General features: G+C 52.0%; 1 protein-coding gene across 3 annotated transcripts; it reads left to right on the forward strand.

Moving 5' to 3' along the window:
• The first annotated feature begins 89 nt into the window (after positions 1-89).
• On the forward strand, positions 90-8,875 carry NSDHL (NAD(P) dependent steroid dehydrogenase-like). Of its 3 annotated transcripts, none has more exons than XM_053990683.1 (8): positions 90-156; positions 750-800; positions 2,930-3,091; positions 3,794-3,940; positions 4,936-5,064; positions 6,966-7,108; positions 7,583-7,685; positions 8,301-8,875. In XM_053990683.1, the coding sequence occupies exons 2-8, from the start codon at positions 780-782 to the stop codon at positions 8,634-8,636; spliced, it is 1,041 nt and encodes a 346-aa protein (XP_053846658.1). In that variant the 5' UTR covers positions 90-156; positions 750-779; the 3' UTR covers positions 8,637-8,875. The 3 variants fall into 3 exon arrangements, with proteins under 3 accessions (XP_053846658.1, XP_053846659.1, XP_053846657.1); XM_053990682.1 differs by having other exon boundaries at positions 97-163; XM_053990684.1 differs by lacking the exon at positions 2,930-3,091 and having other exon boundaries at positions 91-156.
• The last annotated feature ends 12,307 nt before the right edge of the window (positions 8,876-21,182 follow it).

Raw genomic sequence — 21,182 nt, forward strand, 5'->3', positions numbered from 1 at the left:
GGAAAGAGGCGGGAACAGGGTGGGTGGGCGTGGTCTCTCCGGAAGCGCGGCGATGATTGGTGGATAGCAGGCAGGGAGCGTGTCCGGGGTGTGGCCAGAGCTCCCTGAGGGCGGCGGCGGCGAGAGGGGCGCGGGAGGATCCGGCAGCCGGGAAAGGTGCTGGGTACGGCGGGGAACGGGCTGGGGCTGTGGGACAGGGCCTGGGGGAATGGGGAAAGGTCCTGGCGGCTGTGGGAAAGGAGCTGGGAGCTGTGGAAACGTGCCGGGAGCAGGTCCTGGGGCCGTGGGGAGGGTCCTGAGGGCCGTGGGTGAGGTCCTGAAGGCCGAGGGGGGAAGGATGGGGGGCTCTGCAATGGGGCTGAAAGAGCTGAGGGGGAACTGGAGATCCAGCAGTTCGTGAAGTGCATTTTGGAGAGGCATGAGGTGCTGAGGGACAGGGGGGTGGAAGAGGGAACAGCTGGAGGGCGATCACCCTGTGCCCCTGCTTTAAACCGGCTCGGTGCTCCAGGTGGACACGTACCGATCCCGCCTCTTCTTGGCTTTTTCCTTGGAATTTCAAAGAGGTTTCAGAAAAATCAGTACCAAAGAGCCAGGCCAGCACCTGTAGTTGCTGATCTAGTTTGGAAGAACAAGGAGAACTAACTCCCTCTCTTTATCCTTCTTCAGCATAGTGGCTTCAAAGCTTGATTTCTGTAACTAGAAATGTGTTATTTTATTGGGAATAAAAGAATATTCTCCCTTTTTTCAAGGATTCTGGTGGACAGTGCCTCACCCAAGCCATGGCCACATGCCTCAGATCGGTGAGTTGGGGCCTCAAATGCTGCTTGGGGAAGTTTTGTCTTGCAGAAACAAAGTCATAAACATTCTGCACATCACTAGGGAAGACATGAGGCTGATCCTGCATTAATGGTAATTCTGGGGAGAAAACATGATTTTCCAGGGTATAATTTGGATAGGTTGAATTTATACCTTAAAATCAATATAGATGTGTAGCTTGACTTGACATAAATATTATGCTGTGCAAAATCAAATTATAGAAGGTTTATAATAAAATTATATATAATTGTGGATCACCTGGATCCCTGGCAGTGTCCCAGGCCACATTGGACAGGACTTGGAGCAACCTGTGACAGTGGAAGGTATCCCTGCCCATAGCAGGGGTGGAATAAAATGAGCTTTAAAATCCCTCCCAACCCAAACCAGTCTGGGATTCTGGGATCCCTTTGAAGCCTCTGCAGTGCTCTGGGGCTCAGAGACAGAGGGCAGCATTCTGCTGCAGTAAAACTTCACTTCAAGCACATCTCAGAGCAGTTTGGGTGCTCTTGGTTCCTGCAGAGTGCATGGCGATCAGGGAATGCCAGCATGGTGTGGGGTGGAAGGGACCTAAAGGAAAATGTCAGTGGAAGGGAGCAACTGCCTTTGAGGAGAGGCTGAAACAGTTTCTGTCTCCTCAGCAGCCATCCCCCCTCTGACTGAGTCCCCTCATCTTCTCCAAACCACATCCCAAAATGCCTCATCTACTCGTTGGCTGAACACTTCCAGGAAACCTCCCTGGGCAGCCCTTTCCAGGGTTTGGTCTCTCTTTGAGTGAAGGAATTTCCCCACTCTCCACTCTGCCTCTCCCCTGGCCCAGCCTGTGGCCGTTTCCTCTCCTCCTGTCCCTGTTCCCTGGAGCAGAGCCCGACCCCCCTGTCTGTCCCCTCCTGTCTCTGGTTGTGCAGAGCCACAAGGGCCCCCCTGAGCCTCCTTTTCTCCAGGCTGAGCCCCTTTCCCAGCTGCTCAGACCCTGATCAGACTCTCCTTTTCATTGTCCATCCCAAATAACTGCTCCAGCTTTGATGCAACTCAGGGAACTCCTCACATTTCTCTTGTGGATCACCCAACACTTGGCAGCAGAACCTTTGTTTGAGGATGTGGCCTTCAAAGAGTTGTGAACAATCATTGTCTTTGTGTGGCTCCCTCAGAGCTCTCTGCTGGAGGGGGGGTTTTGTTACAGCCAGGAGAAAAACTCTACCCAGCCAGCACAGAGCATTCTTTGTGTAACAGCTCCCTCAGATGCAGGGCCTGGATGTTCTGTGCTGGCAGTGAGGCCTTTGGTTTCAGTCCAGTCAGATGAGTGGCCAGACTGAACTCTGTTAATTAGTGACACCAATCACTGATTTACAAAGCTTAAAGAAAAAGGAAGGAAGAACTAATGGCTCTAAAGGACAGCCCCTGCCTTTACCTGGTTGCTTTCTTGGCTCTGAGTGTCACAGGTTTTGATAATGGTGATGGTTTTAATGTTTGAGTTAGGTGTGGCAGGAGCTGAAGAAAATCACAGAATCATCCCAGAGTCCCAGACTGCTCTGGGTTGGGAGGGACCTTAAAGCTGTCCAGTGCCACCCCCTGCGGTGACAGGGACACTTCCCACTGTCCCAGGCTGCTCCAGCCTGGCCTTGGGCACTGCCAGGGATCCAGGGCACCCTGAGCCAGGGCCTGCCCACCCTCCCAGTGAACAATTCCTTCCCAGTGTCCCAAGATCCCATCCATCCCTGCCCTCGGGCACTGGAAGCCATTCCCTGAGTCCTGCCTCTCTGTGCTCGTGTAAATCATCTCTCTCCATCTATCATGCAGGCTCCCTTCAAATTCTGTTTGCTTTGCTATCCAAGCAGAGCTCATGGGGGCCAATGTTCTTTTCCTTTCCTCTTCTCTGAGGCTCTTTGTTGTGAGCATGAGGCAGAGTCCTTCCAAAATCCCAAAATCACAGTGCCTGCACTCATACCTCCCTGGGACAGCACAGAGCTTTGATATCCAAGTTCAGATCCCTCTGGTGGAGCTGCTGAGCAGAATTCCAGCTCACTGAGCCCAAGTGAAGCTCAGGCCAGTCTGCTGTGTGTGCCTGTGTGCTAGGGAGGTTCTCCCTGTCCTGTCCCTGTCCCTGTCCCTACAGGCTGGCAGGAGCTGCACCGTGATCGGGGGCTCGGGGTTCCTGGGGCAGCACATGGTGGAGCAGCTGCTGGCCAAGGGCTACAGCGTCAACATCTTTGACATCCAGCAGAGCTTTGAGAATGAGCAGGTGACCTTCTTCCTGGGAGACCTGTGTGACAAGGAGGTGAGGAAGGACTGGCTGCAAATTAACAAGGGCAAATGCAGGCCTTGCACTTTTCCTTGGAAGCCTCTGAAGGAAACTGATCTGGTGTCTGATGTGTGGCTTCTGCTTCGAGCTGAAAAGAGCAGGACTGCTTTGTGCCTGGTACTTTGCATTACTATTAGCTGAGATTTACAGGGTAATTACAGCCCCTGGGCTAATTGCAGGGGACTCTCCCAGCTCTTCTCAGCTCCCTAAGAATGGCACTACTCATATTGCCAACAGTCAGGGTGGGATGAGTGGGAGCCTTGGCCAAGGCCTGTGTGAGCCAAGTGGCAGGTGATTTTGGGACAGTCACCTGCACTCAGCCAGTGCCATGGGGAGCTTTAAACCTGCTGCTTCCTCAGTGTCCCAGCTCTGGGTAGTCCTGAGCCTTGTACCTGCACCTGGGGATTGCAGGGAGCACAGCCTGGACAGCCTCCATCTCTGGTGAAGCTCCCAGGATTTCTCTGGGAAGAAAAGAGGATATGGTGTGTGGTGAGGACAGGACATTGTGGAGATCCTGGATGCTAATCCCATTCCTGCTGCCCACCTTTATGGAGGGAACATGACTTGAAATGCAGCTGTTCCCATGAAAAAAGAGCTGGTTTATTTCCCTGCTGTTATTTTTTCCTGATATCTGCCGTGGCTGTTGCTCCATTCTCTTCTCACCCTGGTTTCCTGCAGGCTCTGCTGCCCGCCCTGCAAGGTGTGTCTGTGGTGTTCCACTGTGCCTCACCAGCCCCTTCCAGTGACAACAGGGAGCTGTTCTATAAGGTGAATTTTATGGGAACCAAGGCAGTCATTGAAGCCTGCAGACAAGCTGGAGTGCAGGTAAAGGTGGAAAAGCCCTGGAGGCCAGGAGATGCTGATGGACTTTGTACCACTGGCAGCACAGGCCAGCCTTATTGAGAGGGGGACAAAGGGCTCTGTGATATTGAATTCCCACTTGGTCCATGAAAACCAGTGGAAGAGAGACTCTGTGGGTCTCCTGCTTAGTGTAAACTCAATCCCCGTTTGCCACAGAAAACCACATTGTGATTGGAATGGAAAAGCATCCAGTAAAATCTGTCCTACCTGGGAGTCAACCTGGGAGAACACCACCTCACAGGTGGCTTCTTTCCTGCTTTCCTAAGGGGACAGCCCCGGAGATGGCTTTTCCAGCAGCGGGAATATTCATGGCATTGATACCCTCCCTGAATTCCTCACCATGGAATGAGGAGGAACACACTTTTGCCAAAATCTCAGTGCCATTTGGTTTAGAAAGTCAATTGCCCACAAAAGAAAGAGCCTGAGGAAGCCAGCCTGGAATTAGAGACTGAATTTTCTCCTTAAATTACTTCGATATCCCATAAGTTTTCATTTAAATTAATTTATTTCATTTATTTTAAATTTATTTATTACATTCATTTAATTTCATTTATTTAGTTTAATTAAATCACCAAACAAAAACATCCAAGGTTTCTTTTTTTTTTTAAATCCACTGTGATCTGTTATTGCCAAGATGAGCAAATCTTTCTTTAAAACACTGGGTGTGTGTTAAGTGTACCAAGCCTCTGATTTTCCTGGAGATGTTTCCCCTGGATTGACTGCTTTGGGGGTTTGTTGGAATGTTTTAATCTCCTTTAGGTAGCACTAAATGATAGGGCAGAATAATTAAAAAGGGGGAGTTCTCTTACCTGCAGTTTCTATTAATTTTCTGTTTGGTTATTTTCTGTAGGATCAGTTGGTTAAATATTAATATCATTATTATCTTTACTCAGCCTTTGTAAATAATGACCCTTTTATTTTAGGCTTTAAACAATTCTTTTCTCCCCTATCTCCTGCAGAAATTGGTGTTAACCAGCAGTGCCAGTGTTGTTTTTGAGGGCACAGACATAAAAAATGGCTCAGAAGATCTCCCCTATGCACAAAAACCTATTGATTACTACACAGAGACCAAGATCCTGCAAGAGAAGGTATTTGCCAATGGGTAAACTGTTATTTTTGGATGTATTCACTTAATAAAAAGAGAATTAAATCAAGCTGTGGCATGAATTGTCACAGAGGCTGAATGAAATGCTGTGTGACACTGCAGAGGTGGTTCCAGAACTGCTAAAGGTGTCACTGCCATGGAGGAGCCACAGGATAATCCCACTTCTCACCTGCCACACCTTTGGTTTAGCAGCAGTCAGGGGAGGTTTTTGTCCTCTCTGCTGCTTTTCCTGATTTGCAGCCTGAATTTAGAGTTGGGAATGTGAAAAAGGCACTGAGTAAGGAGGAGAGGAGGTGGGAATGTGGCCTGAGCTAAGGGGCACAGGCCATTACTGAAAATATTAATGTTAAAAAAAGATCTCCAAACATCTGAGAGTTCACTGCTTTGGACACTTGCACAGCACCAATATCTGCTCTTCTCAAGTTCTTACTGCTGCAGCATCTGTGGTTTAAATATGGGAAAACAATGTTTTCAATCAAAGGCAACAGACCTTTTTTGGATCCTTTTCCCATGGCTTGCATTTTGGCTGTGGGAAGAATCTGCTCTTTGTGCCAGAATAATTGAGAGTCCCTTCCATGCTGATGCTGACAGTGTGAGAGGCTGGAAGGAATTTCCTCCACATGAGCTTAATTTTAATTGTGCAAACATCTGTTCCTTCCCCAGCACTTTGCAGTAACTGATAAAGGGGAAGCTGAGGAGCAGCAATCGGGTAGCCCCAGTGCTGGTGATTATGGCTTTGTTTTGGGGGAACTGAAAGGATTCTTCTGTGCCTCCTCCATAGAAATTCCAGCAGCTGCTGGAAATGAAAACATGTTTAGGAACTCCAAGGAGGATGAAATCTGCTCCAGAGCTGCTGAATGTGCTGCTGGAGCTCCAGGGTGATGGGATCACCCCCTCCTGAGGCTGATCCAGGAGGGCTGGGGTGGGTACAGCTGCTGGGAGGGACAGAAATGGAATTCCTGAGTGTCCTCTGCTCCAGCTCGTGCACAGAGTTCATGGAGTGAAGGAGCTTGGAAAGCTCCTCTGGCTTCTGGGGTGTTCAAAGAGAGAAGCAAAGCCTTCCCTTCCTTTGTCAATTCATTAGGTACTCAACCATAAAAACCGGGTTTTGTCTGGTTTTCTTATCGAGGAGAACTGAGAAAAGAGGTGGGAACAAAGGAAGGATCACTTGGAAAGACAGGAGGGGATAACAATTCTTCCAATAGTTCCTTCCCAAGGGCATGGGGAGCCCCCAGCCCCTTCAGTGATGATCATGGGATGTTGGAGCCCTGGTTACTGAGAATTTGAGACTTTCTGTGCTGACAGGCACTGACCCCCAAGAGAACACTGCATTTGAGGCCGTGGAGAAAGTTCCCAAAATGGAATGGTAGAACTCGGATTGTGGGTGTGTAATTTGGGTAGAAGTGTGTAATATCACATGGTGGGAAACTTAGAGTTTAAGGGCTTAGAATATAGTAATATATAGAGAGCTAAGATGGAGGTTTTAGTGTGGAGTCTGATCTTTCTTCTTCACCTTCTTCTCTGTGGGTTTGGGTGGTTTTGTGTAATTGGATAAAAAAGTCTGTGTTGCAGGCCACAGGTGGTTGGTTATTGGGTTAAAAATAATTTAGGTGTCATTTCTTAATTGGACAGTTTAACCTTAAAAGGCTTTGTAGGGAGAGAGAGAGGGCTCCATTTTTAGCTTGTTAGAGTGAAGTGCTGTAGAACTCAGGGTTTGTGAGACTGTGACACAGATAAGAACTAATAAACATCTGAGTACCAACAAGAAATACCATCTCAGCCATTTAATCCCAACCTTGGCAGGAAAGAAGTTAAGACTCCACAGTGGGATGCATTGCTGAGCTCTGTTTTCCTTCTTGATTTTCTTCTCCTCTTTCCCGACAGGAGGTGCTCAGTGCAAACGACCCAGACAACAATTTCTTCACCACTGCAATCCGTCCCCATGGAATATTTGGTCCCAGGGACCCTCAGCTGGTTCCCATCCTCATCCAGGCAGCTCGGAGTGGCAAAATGAAGTTCATCATTGGGTGAGCAAGGCCCAGGCGTTGGGCAAAGTCGATGCTGGATCTACAAAGCCCTTTTGGAAGGGAGCAAAAGGAAATCAGTTGTGTTGTTTCTTTTGTTTTTCACTTTCCAGTTTTTTTTTTTCTTTAAAAATCCTGTTTTAGGGGCTCACTTCCTGTCATGGTGAGTGTCCATAATGCCAGAGGAATATCCACGAGGAAAGCTGGCATGGCTTGAGCTGTTAAAGAGCTGTGCCATTAATATGAGGCAGCTCAGATTACTTGCTGTTAATTTATACCACTTGTAGTATTTGAGGTTCTGGCAATTAAAATCCCTATTAAATGTGAAATTCTAAAAGTATGGCCTGAAATTGCAGCACCAGAGGGGGGAGAAGGGGAAACTTGGGATGAATTTATCCTGGTGGGAGTCCTTCCTTCTGCCACAGGCAGATTCTCAGCCCAGCTTGCCCTGGGGCTAAATTCCTTTTCTGTGTGCAGGGATGGAAAGAACTTGGTGGATTTCACCTACGTGGAGAACGTGGTGCATGGGCACATCCTGGCTGCAGAAAAGCTGCACAAAGGCTCTCCCCTGTGTGGGAAGGTGAGGAAAGAGGGGAGGGGAGGGAAGGGATCCCCACCCTCTGCTGGGGGATCCATGCTGATTCCTGAGGGTCCTGGGCATCCATCCTGTAGGCCAGCAGCTCCAGGTTTTCCATTTGTGGTGAACATTGTGCGCTCACAATGTCAGCTCACCTGGGATGAGCTGGATGGATATCCTGGAATTTCCAGCTCCAAAACTCCTTGTGAAGAGCAATCCAGGCAGAACTGGGGGCAGCCAGGAGGCACACATGGAAACACAGCAGCTTTTGGGACACAGTTCAGAACAGGAGGAGCTTTTCCTGGTCCTGCCGTGCTCTGGGCACACTGGGGTGTTTTAACCTGTCTGCTCTGTGCTGGGGCAGCCAGTTGGGTTGACATTTATGAGGAATCCTGGCCTCTGGAGTGCTGGAAGTAGCTAGTTTCCTTGGAAAAGCAGGGATTCCCCCCTCTTCACACAGAGGTGGGCAGTGCAAAGCAGTTTGTCAGGACAATGTGCTCTGGCCCAGGTCAGGGGGGTCATGTCCTCAGCATGAGCAGGAGAGGGGCCAGCACAGAGCCAAACCTGGGAAATCCACCATGATTTTAAGCCCTGGCTTCTCCTCTCCCTCTCTTCCAGGCCTTTCATATCACCAATGATGAACCAATTCCCTTCTGGACGTTCATGTCCCAAATCCTGACCGGCCTGGACTACGACCCTCCCAAGTACCACATTCCCTACTGGCTGGCCTATTACCTGGCCCTGCTGCTGTCCTTGCTGCTGGCCCTGCTCAGGCCCCTGGTGACCATCAAGGCCACCTTCACACCCATGAGGGTGGCCCTGGCTGGGACCTTCCACTACTACAGCTGTGAGAGGGCAAAGAGGGTCATGGGCTACAGCCCCGTGGTCAGCCTGGACGAGGCCATTGCCAGGACTGTGCAGAGCTACCCCGGCCTGCGCCGGGCCAGGGCCTGACAGCCCTGCCTGGAGCCTCTCCCACCTGACTGCCATCATTTCTGACACCTTAACATGGAGCAAACGTCACCAGTTCCCAGGAAAGAGGAGTTTTCCTGAGATCTCTGTTCCTCCTCCTCCTCGCCATTCCGTGTGGGAGCTGTGCTGACAGTTTGTTTCTTGGATATGACTTTCTGTTTGGAAACAGCTGCTGAACTCTGGGCTGTGAATAAACACCCTGCTGTGCCCTCTTCAATCCCGAGCAGGCACACCAGCCTGTCCCTCCACCCTTGTCCTGTGTTTTGTTGCTCTGGTGACAGCAGCCACCACTTCCCATAGCTGCAGGCTGAGTCACAAACATTTCCTATGGCTGGTTCCCCTCTGGGCTTTGGCTTTGCACTCCACAAGAGAGCCCCCTGCCAAAAAGGACTTCTGCCACCATCTTTTAAATCGTTACAGCTCTTTTGGTTTTCCCTCTGTGATCAGGGAGTGGTTTGGCTTCTCCCTGAGGCAGCAGAAGGAACCCATAAGGAGTGTGTTCCTTTGTCCATGCAGAATTTATTTCTGTTCCAAAAGAACCCAGATCACACAGAGATGACTTTGCTTTGTGTCCCATCTCTGAGAGGGCAGATCCCACTCTCAGCACAAACAGGATGTTAGTGATTCCCTTTTAGGGGCAGAGATCTTTGGGAGCTGCCTGACAGCAGCCCAGCACTGTTTTACCACAACTCCCTTCCCACCAGATCTCCAGTGCTGGGAAGATCCTGCAGCACCAAGTTCCTCCCTGCCCTGTCAGTGCTGGTCACGGGGATTTTTGGCGCTCCAACCACTTAGTCCATGAAAAAACCTCTTTTCCACAAGGAAATGGATAGAAAGCAACAGTCCCCAAGCTATTTCCACTGACTTGTATATTAAATGTTCTTTGCCCTCTAGTCTTTCTAAGCACTTCAGTTCTGGTTTGCTTTTAAATGAGGTGTTTAGGTTAGAGCTGGAATTTTGCCCTGTGCAAATTCCTGGATCCCTGGGAGTTCTGGTGTTTCAAATTTCAGAAGGTTGGGAAGTGTCTCAGTCACAGAATTATGGAATCCCAGGATGGTTTGGGTTGGAAGGGATCTTAAAGCTCATCCCGTTCCACCCCCGGGGACACCTTCCACTATCCCAGGTTGCTCCAATCCCCTTCCAGCCTGGCCCTGGATACTGCCAGGGATCCAGGGGCAGCCACATCCTCAGGCACAATGAGCCTTAACCTCAATGTGCTGCTATAGTCCGATTAAATGTCTGATTAAATGGGTTTTATTTTAACTTCTGACTGTTTTCTGGAAAAAAAAAAAAAAGCCAGCCTTTTTTTCCTGGGAATTTTGATTTGCCGGTTAACAGCTGGTTTTGCCACCCTTGGCCTTGCTTGATCTTGCAGCAAATACTGGCCAGGTGCTTGGGCCAGCTGCCACCGTTCTGATGGGCCCTGGTAGCCCCACTGGGAGTGGGGATAGCACTGCCCTCCCACAGGCAGGGAATGGTGTCAGCTGGAACTGGAAGGATCCAGGGTTCCCTGAAGACAAACCAGAGGTAAATCCACTACATCACTCTCAGATTATGCCCTTTTCTTACTTAGAGATGGGGCAACTGAGAGGAGTTTTAAAAACTTATTCTATTTTCAGTCTCATGTGAAGAGTGAGACAATACAGATGTTAAAATTCACACTATTACAATCAGAAGCTTTCTATCAAACTTTAAAAATTCTCTACAAATTCATTTCACACACATCACCTTCACCCTCCAGGTGGCATTTCCCAGCCTGGTAGCTCCAATCCACCCCAAAAATGCCGTGGCAGTGCTTGAACACAGGTCAGGGCAGGGTCATTCCTCTCCCTGTCCTCAGGAGCCTGGCAGGGGGAGCTGAAGGGGCTCCCAGAGCAGAAGGCCCTGGAAGCTGAGCTCAATTGGATCAGAGCAGGGCAGGGGGGGTCCCTCTCCCAGGAAAGGATCCAGAGCTCTGCTGGGCTGGGGAGCAGTGGCCAAGTGGCACCCAGGGCAGGGCTGTGCACACCTGGGTTGGGGAGCAGTGGCCAAGTGGCACCCAGGGCAGGGCTGTACACACCTGGGCTGGCAGCTCTCCCAGTGCAATCAGGGAGCTGCCAGGTTCCTCTGGCTGTTGAGTGCTGCTGTTTCCCAAGCCCAGATAAACCGGGAGTGCTAGAGCGTGGCTGTGCCTCAATCCCTGGCCACAACACAGCAGAGTCTTGCTCGATCCACAGCCTCTTCCAGCCCTGCTCCAGCCTCCCCCCCTCGTTTTCCAATTCTAATCAGGTTTTTTTTGGGCAGTGATGAGATCTTTCTGTTCTGTCCTGCCTGGATATATTTTTGTGCCACCTCTTCAGCACTGGGAGGACCTGGAGCTACTAGAGTGAGTCCAGAGGAGGCAGCAGGATGGGCAAAGGGATGGAGCAGCTCTGCTGGGAGGAAAGGCTGAGGGAATTAGGATGGTTCAGCCTGAAGAGGAGAAGCTTTGGGGTGACCTCACTGTGGCCTTGCAGGGCCTGAAGGAACCAACTGGAAACATGGAGAAACATGGAGAGAGACAATTTACAAGGGAGGGAGGGATAGGACACAGGGAAGGGTTAGGTGGGATATTGGGAAGGAATTGTTCCCTGGTATCACCCTTGAGCCCGAAATTATACAATCTCACAGGAGACTGAAGAAGAAGAAGAAGGTATTTAATGCAAAATCTCTTTCCCTTTTTATAGACAGATTCGACACATTCTACTTGATTGGCTAATTAACAAAAACATCTTTCTCACAAACAGTCCTTGAGAAGAACAGAAAAACAGAGTAGAATAAACACCACCTCCAGGTTGTTTATACTAACAAGTTATCACCGTTCCTACTACTCCCTAAAGTTCTCACAAGCCACTGTGAGAAACGAATGTAGTTTCTCTCTCTGACCAGGCTGGCATCCACAGGTCCCCCTTTATGTTTAAAGATGGATGCTGTGTTTGTAATCCTCTGCAGGGCCCCTTGCAGAAAGGAGAACAAACACGGCTACAGAGGTCCCTCAATCAGATGCCAATTAAAATGGCCAGAGAGATCAGATCCTGTGATTGCCTCTTACAAAAATGCGCTATCAATCCTAAATCATGTACTTATTCTAATACAAAACAGTCCTTTTCAGAAGCAGGATGAAATGTTCAATCCCCACTCGTGGAGGGGCCATCGGATTGATGGTTGTCATCTTGATCATCATTCAGAGGTTGCCTGTTGGCCACATTCTGGTTCTGGTGTTGCAAGTCAGGGCGGACACACCTTGCGGGTACCCATCACACTCCAGTATCTGTGGAGACACATGCATACGCAGACCCCCAGTGACAAGGTCATACGGGCCTTCCCACTTATGGATAGATCCCGTATCCAAACCTTTGCTTGAGGCAGGCGCGTCTCACCTGAAAAATGCAATTTAAGAAAGTGATTTAGAATAACAGGGTTCTCCGAATTCTGTGGCACTGTCAGGTGGCTGATTGCATATAGAGCTTTTTCCAATCAACTGTGTGGCATCTTGCCAGGCATTCCCCTTTTCTGTCTGCCCAGAACACGCTTCAAGGTACCATGAGCACGTTCGACAATGGCCTGGCCCGTTGGAGAGTGTGGGATACCAAGCTTGTGTGACACTCCCCATAGGCGTAGGAACTGCCGCGTCTTCTGCGAGACATAGGCAGGGCCATTGTCAGTTTTCAGAGGAGAAGGTATTCCCAAGACTGCGAAAGCCATCCTCCAATGGGCAATTGCATCGCAACTTTTCCCCAGTGTGAGCAGAGGCCCACATAGTGGAGGAAAATGTGTTAATGGACACGTGCACATACTTGAATCAGCCAAATTCAGCGATGTGAGTGACATCTGTCTGCCAAAGCTGCAAAGCCTTTAAGCCTCTGGGGTTCACCTCCGCCAGCAAAGGTGTAGAAAATCCACGACAGTCAGCACAAAAACTGATGATGTCACGAGCCTCAGTTGGCGTCAAATAAAACTGTTTCTGCAATGTGCACTTTGATGGAAAAAATCATGTGACGCTTCGGCTTGCGCAATCACATCAGCCTGAGGCGCTATCCACGCAGGGTTAGCCAATCTGCCAGCCCTGGCATTATCTTCTGCTATGAAACCCGGCAAATTGGTGTGGCTCCGAATGTGCAAAATGTAATACAGACAGACTTGGGTTTGAATTGCACTCCAAAAGGCTTTCAATAACTGAAACAAAACTGCGTTATTGATGTCCTTCAGAAGCAAACAATCCAAACGCTTGGTTATGTCTGCGACATAGGCGGAATAAGTTACCAAATTCAGAGGCACTTGGGAAAATTCCTGGAACGCCATGGCAACGGCCTTTAACTCAACCAGTTGAGCCGAGCCTGACTCATGGCCCTCCAGTGCCTGCCATCCAGATTCATCCTTCCAAGTAACAATGGCCTTCCCCATCTTTCCAGAACCGTCAGTGAAGGCAGTGAAGGCCCCTGCACTGGCACCTGCGGCTGCTCTTTGGCCGCAATGACAAACCCGTTATCTTTGCCAGCTGCAGCAACTTATGGCTGGGCATATGATAGGCAATCTGCCCTGAAAAGTTCTGCAGTGCACTCTGCAAAGGAGCACTGTCAGCAAGGCTCCATTCAAAATCTTCCCACTCCACAGGAAGAATGATCGCTGCAGGATCAGCAGCCATCAATTGCAAACACCACTGACAGCATTTGATTATCAAACGAACAATCAGCTTGTACAATGAGAGCGCTGCCTTCTTTGGCTGATGGGGCAAAAAGACCCATTCCAAAACTTGCAAGGGACCAGACCACTTGTCACTCCACTGGCCAATGATACCCATAGGATGAAAATCTGGATTGGTAATGAAAACAGTGATATCAATGGAAGGATCTATTTGATGTACCTGACATGCAGAAACAGCCCTTTGGACCTCCTCCAGTGCCTGCCGTGCTGCAGGAGTCAATTCCCAAGGTGACCTCAGGTCAGGGTCCCCTCTTAAAGTCTCATACAATGGGGACAGTTGTTTTCTGGTCAGTCCCAAGAAGGATGCAACCAGGTGATGACACCCATCAACTTCTGGGCATCATTCAAGGTCCAAATAGAATCTGAAAATTGCACCTCCTGATGCTGAATGGTTTGGTCAAGAATTTTGACCCCCAGATATTTCCAGGGAGGGTGCTGCTGAACCTTCTCCGGGGCCACCTGCAGCCTGTAAGCATGCAGAGCAGCAAACAGCTGAGGCCGTATCCTCAGCAACTGATCCTGGGCGGGTGCCACCACCAGGATGTCATCCATATAATGATAACAACACGCGTCAGGAAACTGAACGTGAACCCCGGACAAGGCCTGAGCCACATACCACCAACAGATAGTTGGGTTGTTGTGACAGCCCTGTGGCAAAACCTTCCATTGATACCTCTGCACAGTTTGGCATTGTTGACTGAAGGCACTGTGAAGGCAAACTTTGGCTTATCATCAGCATGCAAAGGAATAATAAAAAAACAATCCTTCAAATCAATGACCAAGATCTCCCATCCCGCAGGGATCATGGTGGGTGAGGGCATACCAGGCTGCAATGCCCCCATGCCTTCCATCACCGCATTGATTTTCCAGAGGTCTTGTAACAACCTCCACTTCCCAGACTTTTTCCTTATCACAAAGACGGGAAGATTCCAGGGACTCGTAGAAGGCTCAATGTGCCCCTGTTGCAGTTGTGACTAAACCAATTCACGAAGAACGACCAGTTTCTCTTCAGTCAGGGGCCACTGATTAACCCAAATGGGTTTGTCCACCAGCCACTGCAAAGGCAGCGTAGGATACCTTTCCCCCTTCAAAACAGTAGCCCCCATTAAAAATCTGCCCCAATTCGCAGCCCCCAGGCAGCCAACACATCCTGCCCCCACAGAGTGACTGGGGCCGAAACAACGTAGGGTCGAACTGCAGCCAGCTGCCCGCTTGCGTTGCCGATGAGCACAAAGTGTTGGCTCATCAAGGTATGTGCTAGACCCCCCACCCCTACAATGGGAGTTCCCACGGGGCCAAAGGCCACGTTGAAGGGCACACAGAGAGGGAGATGACAGTCACGTCCGCCCCTGTGTCGATCAAACGTCGCAGCTCGATCTTCGGCAGGTGGGCACCCGGCAGGGTCAGGGTACACACCATCTGGGGTCACTGCGGAAATGGCCGCAGACCAGAGGGCTCGTGGCAGTCCCATGGATACAAAGCCACCAGTCCCACGAGGCTGCAGATCAGTCCTGGGGACACATGACTGAAAAAGCACAAGTTGAGCAATCCGAGTCCCTGCCAGAATAGTGATGGGGGGGAGGGTGTGAAAACCATGGCAAAAACCAGACCTGAAAAGTCAGAGTCAATGACTCCCAGGTGAACAAAGACCCCTTGGTGGGTGACATTAGATCTCCCCACACGCAGCACGCCCAGTCCCTGTCCCAAAGGTCCGAACACGTCCAAAGGAACCTTATGCTCACAACAGGATTCTAGGATGACTGCAGTTGCGGTACGTACATCCACGCTGGCAGAGCCGTGGGTGATGTCTCCGAGCTGGCTGGGCAAACCTGAGCTGGAACCGTGCTCTGAGGAATCACTTTTGTCAGAGTGCAATTCCCCTGTGCGCTCTTCTTCCCGTTTCCCAGGCCTGCCAAAGGCTGGCTGTTAGCATCAAATTGGGACCTGCATTGGTTTGCAAAGTGACCTGCCTTTAGGCATCTAGCGCACAGGAAGTCAGCACCCATACCTGCCAGCTTGGGTGCACCTTGCTGCTTCTTGCCTTATTTTTGTTCCTCTTCCGTTGTCCTCCCCCTAAGGCTACCTGGCCTGGCTGTGAAGCAACTTCCAGAGCGGACGCCCTGTGGTCACCAGCACCCATCCTAACACATGCAATGGCCATGTCTGCCACCGACGAGTCGCCCGGAAGAGCATTTATGATCCCCCAGCACTCACTGTTTGAGTTTAACCGGGCCAATTGCTTGCATAAGATCTCCCTTACGGTAGCATCCTCAACCTGTCTCTCCAGGGCAGCAGTAAGGTTCTCGGCAAATGGCAAAAAAGGCTCACCTGGTCCCTGAATTATTGTTGCATAGGGTGGCCCGGGGGAGGCCATCTCAATGGTCTTCAACAATGCACCAAATCCTACACTTTGACACTGCTCAAGAACAGCAGAGTCCCAGGTAGCCTGAAAATCAGGATTGGAAAAGGCATGCTCGCCGAGGAGAGCAGCCACCCCCACACCATACCTAGGGTCACCCTGAGGCAGAAGCCTGTTGCTTGCTGCAACCTTTGCAGCAGCCTGTGTCCAGTACTTCATAAAAATCACATATTGCACAGGCTGGAACAGTGCCCGAGCAATACGTTTAAGATCAAATGGAGCAAGCAGGTCCAAAGCTATCACTCTGAGAGCCTGCATGACTTGCTCAGAGCCAAGGCCATGTTTCGCAGCCTGGTCTTGCAGATCCTGGATCACCCGCCAGGCAATCACACCACGTTTGTTGGCGTGTCCTGAATTTGGGACAGCTATAATCATGAGAAGATCTTTCACCTCGCCCTGTGGCAGAATACGGTCCTCCTGAACCACCCGTACCCCTCCCCCAGACGTCGGACAAGCCACCTGACCGACACCTGCGGCCCCACCCCCCGAGGTGGGTGTCGTGTCATCGGCTGCACACCGTGACCTTCCCGGCCCTCCCAAAGGATCCTCAACCCCAGCCTCTGAAACCCGCGCCTTAACCGCTTCCCAAAAGCTGCGGGGATTGTTGGGGCGCACAGTCACCCAGCAGGGAGGCAAAGCCCAGAGGTTACGAGCAGACGCCGACTCCGCCTGCCAGTGCCGGCGGTCTCCCCCTGGGACATACCCCCGCCGGGGGACCGGCCGCTGGTCGTCATCGCTGTCCGAGTCCCCACCTCGGAATGGGGAGGGCGCCCAGCGGGTAACAGGGGGTGGCATGCTAGCCAAAGGGTTCGGATTCGAGAAGCCGACCGCGGGCTGCGAGACCGAAGGGCTAGTCACAAGCCGAGACTCGGACGGACCGGCCGCCGGCACCGCCGGCACGGCCGCGGCCGGAGGCGGGGCAGCGAGCAGCGCAGCCGCGGCTGACAGCACCACCGCCGCCGCAGGCTGCCCTGGCGGAGGTGCAACAGACATTAAGTCAACCGAGCCGGCCGCCGCGCCGGAATGAAGAGGAGGCACAGCCCCCGCCGCCTGATTCAGCGTTCGAACGGACAGTGTCTGAGCCGCGGTCACAGCCGTCGCCGTCCGCGCAGGCACCACGGGGAGGGAGAGGAAAGCTGGCCGGGAGCGTGACTTCGGCTGGAGCGGGCCCTCGCTGACAGGCACCGACGATGGTCATGGCCGGTACGGCCGCGCAAGCTCCATGGCTGGCGACAAGGAAGCTGGCGGGGCGACCCGTGTTGTCCTGGCGACCTCTGAGGCCGGAGCCTAGCCCGCCCCCTCCCGTGAATCGAGGAGGGGATCCCGAGCCGGGAACTGCGACTCCACCGGCCGGGAGAAAGCCAGCCCCCGGGTGGCAGCGGGGGGAAAAAGCGGGGTGACCACTGCAGCGAACCCCCAGCCCCGTCCCCCAGGAAAAGGGAGAGCCGACCCGCCGGGGACGGAGGGGCCGAGCGCGGCGCGGCCGAGATGCGGCAATTGCTCTCGGCGGCGTTGATGTCGCAGAAAGAGGTGTCGGCGACCACCTCAAAACGCAGGGAGCAGGGCTGGTCGCCGGAACACCGCAAAAGCAGCGGAACCAGTCTCTTTCAGAAGGACGCGGGGAAAGGTCGTTACCTCTCCGGGGAAACGGGATGTCCGAAGGCGGGCGGACCGCGCGGGTGTCGCGGGGTCCCGGCGGAGTCCGGCGGGGGTCCCGGGTGTCCCCGCGTGCCCCGCGATCCGCGAGGGGCCGGTCGGTGCAGTGCACGTCACCAGATGTCACCCTTGAGCCCGAAATGATACAATCTCACAGGAGATGAATTGCAGCTGAAGAAGAAGAAAGCGTTTAATGCAAAAGCTCTTTCCCTTTTTATAGACAGATTCGACACATTCTACTTGATTGGCTAATTAACAAAAACATCTTTCTCACAAACAGTCCTTGAGAAGAACAGAAAAACAGAGTAGAAAAAACACCACCTCCAGGTTGTTTATACTAACAAGTTATCACCGTTCCTACTACTCCCTAAAGTTCTCACAAGCCACTGTGAGAAACGAATGTAGTTTCTCTCTCTCTGACCAGGCTGGCATCCACACCCTGGGAGGGTGGGCAGGCCCTGGCACAGGTGCCCAGAGCAGCTGTGGCTGCCCCTGGATCCCTGGCAGTGCCCAAGGCCAGGCTGAACACTGGGGCTGGGAGCAGCCTGGGACGGTGTCCCTGACATGACAGGGGTAGCACTGGGTGGGCTTTGCATTCCCTTCCCACCCAAACCATTCAGAGACTTTTATGGCTTCCAGTCTGTATTTGGTGTGTCTTAGCAAGCAGAGGCTGTGAAGCAAAATTGCCATTATCAAACTTTCCTTCCAAACACCCAGGATCAAATGCAGGTGCAGTCTGTCCCTGTCAGAAACACTCAACAGGAGCTCCCCACGACTTCAAAGAGTTCCCTGGAGGGCTCTCATCAAACTCCTTATCTCCCTCTCTCTGCTTTTCTGGCTTTTCCTTGCTGCAGCTCCTAATTTTGCTGACCTGAGATTGGTTTTGGCAGTGGGAGAGATAAAGAGAGATCTTCTGCTGCTTATCCTGGAGAAGGGAGAGGGAGGGAAGGGAGAGAGGATTACAAGTGCTTTTCTAGGTGGAGTTAAGGTAACCAAAACCTCCATTCCCCTCTTACAGGGATTGCAAAGGGAACTTGTTCAGGAAAATTGTCCTTTCAGTGCTGCCCTTGGAACGTGGGGGAAGCCCTGGTCCAGACACACCTCCAGAGAGGAAAAAGGGTGGCTTGGGTGTAATTCCCAGAAATAGGTAAGAGGAAAAATGGACGAAAGCAGGTCAAAAATGACCCTGCATGTTCAGGGAGCAGAAAGGCTCGGAGGGCACTCCAGGGGCATGCAGGAAGTGTCCAAGGCCGGGCTGGACAGGGCTGGGAGTAAGCTGGGATAGTGGAAGGTGTCCGTCTGTGGGGTGGAACAAGAGGGGCTTTAAGGTCCCCTCCAAGCCAAACCATTCTGTCATTCAGTGAGTTTTGGGAGCAGTGTGCCACTTGCACCCTGCACTGGGGGATTTCCAGACACAGGGATCCAGGACATGCTGCAGGGCTCGAGCTCAGCATTTTGGGAAGCTGTGGAAGGGGTGTTTTCCATCCCAGTACATCCAGTTACCCCAGGGTGCTGATGGCAGGGAGCAGCAGGACATTCCCACACCTCCCAGCCATGGCAGGATGGGCTGGCTCTGCTTCCCGGGAGAATTCTCTCCCGAGTTTCGCTGCTGCTTGTGCAAACCTCGGGCTGGTGCCAGGCCCACAGGGGGAGAGTGGTGCAACCCGGGCCCTGTCAGGGCAGGGGGAAGAGCAGCTTGTTTGCCTCAGAGCCTGCAGGGACCTCACTGAGCTGCTGAGGATAAATCAGCATCTCCCTGCTTGTGCCAGAGCGGGTTTGGGTTTTGTGGTGGCACCACGGTGTCCCCGCCACAGCTCTGCCCCTGCCGTGCCCTGACTCTGCTGACAACACCACTTTGTGTTGTGCTGGCACTCCTGAGCTCCAGGAGTGTGCAGGTGTGTCCGTGACCATGGCGAGATTGCTGTGCTCCTGCAGGGAATTGTTTGGGATAGACAATGCCCTGCTGCCACCTGCTATTAGGAAGGTGAGGTCTGGCATTCTGGCAGAGCTCTGCAGTGACACCTCATGAAAAACCAGTTTGATTCCCTTGTAACACATGGGTGTAGTGGTTTTACACCCTGCGACTCATCCCGGCTCTGCTGGGGCTTGGGGCTGGTGGCATCTCTGCAAAGCACCACAGGACTGCAGGGTTACTCACCTGACCCAGGGAGGGGCTGCAGAAAGTGAGATCGGGAAAGCAAGAAATGTTCCAGGGCAGCTCAGTGCTCTGGAGTGGGCTTGGTGCATTTCTCACCACCAGAAAATACTGAAAAATGTTACAGGATGTTGCAGTGGCTGTTCAAACACAGGCTGGGCTATGGGGCTGTCTCTGGACAGGAATCACCTTTGCCATAGGAATGATTTGGTAAAGCCCCCTTCCCATAAAATTGGCTGCCTGCATTTCCAGGGTGAGCAGGTTCCTTGCAGACATCCCTGTTCCTGCAGGAATGAGCTGTGGGGTTACAGCTGTTGGCACCCAGCTGCTCTGGAAGTGGCAGAACAAGGATCAGTCAGTGCCAGCTGTGGACATATTCCTGAGAAAGGGGTCTTTGTGCTTTCCTCAGAGAGGAGATCCCATAAAAATCCATTTCCTGGTAAATTCCATGCTGAAATTTACTTTGTAACAATAATGTTTTTAACTGGAGTTGGGGAAAAGACTCTTTTTTCTTGCTCTCCCGTGCTGCAGGAGGAGTGTGTGTGTCCCTGGAGAACTTGGGGGGCTGGGATGAGATTCGGGACCTTGCTCCTGCTCTGGGCTGGGCTCAGGCACAGCTTTACCTGAGCCTTGGCTGGTGGCTGAGGAGGGGGCCAGGCCTGCAGGGTGGAGGTTCAAGCCAGATCCTCTTGGTTTTAACCAGATTCAGTGGGAAAATGGAAGAATTCCCCTCTTGGGTTCCACTCAGGTCAGATGAGTATAAAGGACTTCTTGTGTTGTTGACTTCAGCACACTCAGGTTTCCTCCAAAGGTGTGCAGGGCACCAGAGCTGCTCCAGGTGGGGCTGCTCCTGCCAGGGAGACCAAGATTGGTGTCTTTTCCTGGAGCATCTGAATTTGGACTTGTTGAAGTCCCATTGTGAGCAGCTCCCTAACAGAAATCTGTAGTCTATCCTTGAGCCTCTGCCAGAAGCTGTCAGCTCCTTCAGGCCCTGCAAGGCCACACTGAGGTCACCCCAAAGCTTCTCCTCTCCAGGTGAACAATCACAGCTCTCCCAGCAGAGCTGCTCCATCCTCTGCCCATCCTGAAGCCTCCTCTGGGCTCTCTCCAGCAGCTCCAGGTCCCTCCTGTGCTGGCCTAGGGCTGGGGCAGCTCTGCAGGTGGGGTCTCACCTGAGGGGGCAGAGGGGCCCAATCCCAATCCCTTTCCTGCTGCCCATGCTTTGGGGATGCATCTCGTCAGGCAGCAGTGACCTCTTGGGGTGCTGCTTTGGGAGCTCCTCATCCATTGCTCTCAGTGTTGATGTTCAGGTGCTCATAACGAATACCTTCTATTCTTGCCCGGTTTTTGAACACTCAGCATGAAACAGTGTGTTCCCCCCAGGAAAAACCAGAGCCCTGGGTGCCTGGGTGTCCCTGTTGTGCTTGGGAACCTTGTGTACCTGCAGGGCTGGCCAGGCCGGGCTGTTAGGCCGGGCTGTTACTCACTGTTATTGCAGGGAAGAGCCAGGACAAACCTTCAGCAAACCCTGGCATGACTCAAGGCTTACCGAAAATAAAGCTGCACTGTCAGCTAG

This window comes from Vidua macroura, chromosome 14 (assembly GCF_024509145.1).
Source record: "Vidua macroura isolate BioBank_ID:100142 chromosome 14, ASM2450914v1, whole genome shotgun sequence".
NCBI lineage: Eukaryota > Metazoa > Chordata > Aves > Passeriformes > Viduidae > Vidua > Vidua macroura.